Below are 3824 nucleotides of genomic sequence, written 5' to 3' on the forward strand. Positions count from 1 at the left end.
AAGAGAAAGAAAAATACATTTGTTTTACTATAGTTACATGAAATAGGCATTCAAAAATGCAGTCCTGTCAATATTGATAACCTAAAAATATGAGTTCTATGGAAGAAAGAATAAACATTTGTGTGTTAGGTACTAGGCTCTATCCATCACACACATTTTCCATTTTTCTCACATACTCTGAGGCAATATCATCACCTTCACTCTTTTTAAAAAATATATTTTTATTGATTTTAGAGAGGAATGGAGAGGGAGAGAGAAAATATCAATGATGAGAGAGAATCATTGATCGGCTGCCTCCTGCACACCCCACACTGGGAATCGAGCCCACAGCCCTGGCATGTGCCCTGACCGGGAATCAAACCCTGACCTCCTGGTTCATATGTTGATGTTCAACCGCTGAGCCACGCCGACCTGGCATGACCCTCACTCTTACAAGGTCATGGAGAGTTACAGAGGTTCATGAGCTTGGCTGAGGTTACAAATGTAGCCGTTCTGTTTCATTCCTCAGCTTCTGCTCTTCTTTGCAAGAGCAAAACAAACCAGAAAAATTAATGTGACACAACATTAGTCATTAGTTTTTGATTTGATGTCACAGTGAAAAAAGAAAGGGGGCAGAAACCATGTTCCTCGTTCTATAAACACAGGTTTTCTGGACAAATATGTCAACCTTTGTAAGGTTTACCAGAAAATCTTGCCTGAAATTCTTATTCACATTTTCCCTCAGCCCGTATGAATAGATAGACTCACAGAATGTCATCTAAACCTATGAAAGAAGGAAGTTTCATTCCTTCTCTAAACAGTATATATCTAGGTAACCTTAGGGGCAAAAGCTCCTTAATATAGTGCTACAACATTGGCTATCACTACAACAAACCATTATTAATCTTGCTCAGGTTATACTTGACAAAGCACCTTTTGTGTTGCTGGACTATTTCGCTCCCCAGGCAGTAATTTGAAGTGTGGATACTGTAATTATTTCCGTTCCACAGATGAGGAAACCAGAATCCCAGAGAATGAAATGACTTGCCCAAGGTCACATGGTTAGTGTGGGGCTGAGGAGAGACTCTAACCCCATTTTCAGAAATCTCAAGCTTTGTATTGCTCTGAAGAATGTCTCATAGACTACTTGGTCACGAATCTTTCAGTAAAGACAAGTGAGGGATACACACAGGGTATGCACGTCTTAGAATCAGGCGTTTTCTAGCGGGAAAGGATCTTAACATCTTACCCGATTCCCCACATTTTAGGGGCTAGGATAGAATAAACCTGCTCGGCCAGAGTTTCTTTTCTGCCCTACCAAGCGGTCCCCCCGAGTGACAGCTCATGATGAATACTTTTATGCCATAAGAGCAGGAGAAACTGAGGCAGAGAGGCCAGGCAGGAGCGTACTGGGGCTATTCAGGCGTGAAGCGACTCACCAGGGCTTAAACCAGGGAGCAGTAGGGGGAGCTAACAAGGTGGGACTGAGAAACATCTTGAATGAAGAATCAACACACTCTTCTTTAAGACCCCAGGACATGGTTAACTCAAACAACGGTCAAAATGAGTAAAGAGAAAAATTACCTCATAGCTGAAGTTGATATAACCAGGGTGCCCAGGATGAGGTGGTAGCTTTTATAGGGAGGGGAGAAGGAGAAGAAAATGAAAGGGGGAGAGGGAGAGAAGAGGAAGAGAGAGAGGAAGAGATTAAGTCAATATGCAATCGTTCACATTAAGAGAGACTGAAGCTACTTTAAAAAATCTACATAATGCAGAATATATTTGAGGTCTGCCTTTCGGTGAACATGTATGCTGTGTGGGAGAGGAGCCCTCTTGGTTGAAAGACTTTCCCCACAGCTGCAGCCTTATGGTGGGAGACCTAGAGGCAGGAACCAGCACACATTTGTCCCCCAGTGATCTTCAGACACCCGTCATCCATGCTGTCAATCAAGCCTACTCTATCCCGCCCACCGTCTTCCTTCTTGAAACTCATTCCATGTTGGGAAGAGACATGTTTCTCGGCCGCAACGTGAAATACCAAGGAGAGAACCATCTCCCAGACCTTCCCTCACAGATCAGGAGGTGGGGGAGTGCTTAAGCATCAAAGAGATTCCTCATCATCCACAGGCAAAGTAAATAACACAACAGCAGAACAAACAAGTGCATTATTGCTGAGTCTGAGGGCAAGCTGGGTGCAGGGAAGTGGAAACATAAATCCCCATGGAAAAAGAAAGGGTGGGTTCATGAAGTTTAAGCCGATTTTTGTTATTGTTCTATCAATGTTTTTGTAGCAGAGACATTTAAAAGTTGAAAATAAAAACAACCGGAATAATGAGCTAAACCAGGACTGGTTGTCCTGTGCAAAGTGCAGACCAAGTGCCCGATGCCTGCGTTCTGAAGCTTGGTGGGCCATGGGATGGGTGAGAAGGAGGGGAGAGAGCATCATGCAGAACGTCTTCCTCAGACATCAAGCTATCTAAGGCTCTGTTCTTTTAAAATGCTCAGATTTCATAAGAGGGTTCATTTGCTCTCATCAGAGTGTGAATTCTTTGAGTCACGTAACTGCCTTTTCTATACCTTCTTGATGTGAGCCTTCAGAGGGTAGGGGTGTTGACTTGAGGAGGGGAAGGGGGCTGAGTTCGTAATGCAGAGGCTCCTAGGGGCACTAGGAATGGCCACAACGTAGGATTTCAAGAAGGCAGAGTGCACGATCTTGGGCATGTGCGTGAGAGGGGAGGAGAGGAGGCAGATATGCAAGCTTTGCTGGCTTCTGGTCGTATCAACTGCTCTCTCTGCCGCTGAGAAGCAGATGGATCCTACTGTGCCTTCGTGTGATTTAGGCTCTTGGAGCTTTTGTACCCGTGTCCAGGGAGAATGGGTCAACCTTCCTGGGCCTTGATCCCTTTGAATGTAAAATATATCCGTATGTAGTGGGCGTCGGGAGGATTCCACCCAGAAGCCATGCGCTTAGCAGGAGCCCCCAAAGGGATGAGGCCTCTGAGAACAGGAAGATGGTTCAAGAAGGAAGTTCCTGTCACAGAAACTGTACCCCTGAAGGATACAGCACGGGGGTGGGGAGAGCAGAAGGAGATTTGGACACTTGCGAGAGGTTAGGTTTTAGAGAAAACTGGCGTTTTTCAATTTGCCTCAGGCTGACTTAGGCACTTTCTCTGGAGGCCTTTCAAGGGTCCCTTCCAGAAATTTCCTCCATCTAGAGATGAGCCGTGATCTTTACAAGCGTATTGTTTCATCAGAATCTCCTCGGTGCTTATTCGAGTGCAGAGTCCTGGGCCCAGTCTCGGCTGTTACTACATCAGAATCTTTGGTGGAGGCCTCTGAGAATCTATTTTTTTAAAAAAACAAGCTCTTCAAAGTATTTTTTTAAACACAAAACTGTTTGAGGACATCTTATCTTAATACTGTTCTAAACCCTAGAGTTTACCAACTAGGGGGCAGTTTTATTTCCAAGCTTGTGCAATTGGACATTGGCGGACGCATTGGGGTAGCTTTACTCACGGGCATAGCAAAGGCTGCTCCCAAAAGGCAGGCAAACAGAATCCAGGTCCCCATTTCTTGATGGTCCTGAAACATATCAACACACACTCTCTTATCTCTTCTCACATATGGACATCATGAAAGCCCCATAAAACCCACCTAATCCATATTGATCAGTTGTTAGTGGATAAGACAGTTCTTTTTGAGGTTACTTCATTCATGTATGATTTCCAGTTCTCGGCCCATTTTGTCGTTTCTAGAGTCCCAATAGTGAGAAAGATGCTTTTCCTTTAGACTGAGAGCTGAACACGTTGCAGGGACACGGATAACCTATCATTGCAGTATTTTGC

The 3824-nt window shown here is 44.5% G+C and overlaps 1 protein-coding gene across 1 annotated transcript in view; it reads right to left on the reverse strand.

Annotated features, from left to right (window-relative positions):
• AMELX (amelogenin, X-linked) overlaps positions 1 to 3549 on the reverse strand; it is a 4392-nt gene extending 843 nt beyond the window's left edge. Inside the window, exons 1-2 of the mRNA XM_006763815.1 lie at positions 3496 to 3549; positions 1542 to 1611 (exon numbers count right to left, since the gene is read on the reverse strand). Coding sequence (XP_006763878.1) covers positions 1542 to 1611; positions 3496 to 3549 — 124 coding nt within the window. The remainder of the gene's footprint in view (positions 1 to 1541; positions 1612 to 3495) is intronic.
• Between the last annotated feature and the right edge of the window lie 275 nt (positions 3550 to 3824).

The sequence above is a fragment of the Myotis davidii genome, unplaced genomic scaffold (assembly GCF_000327345.1).
Source record: "Myotis davidii unplaced genomic scaffold, ASM32734v1 scaffold1277, whole genome shotgun sequence".
Lineage (NCBI taxonomy): Eukaryota > Metazoa > Chordata > Mammalia > Chiroptera > Vespertilionidae > Myotis > Myotis davidii.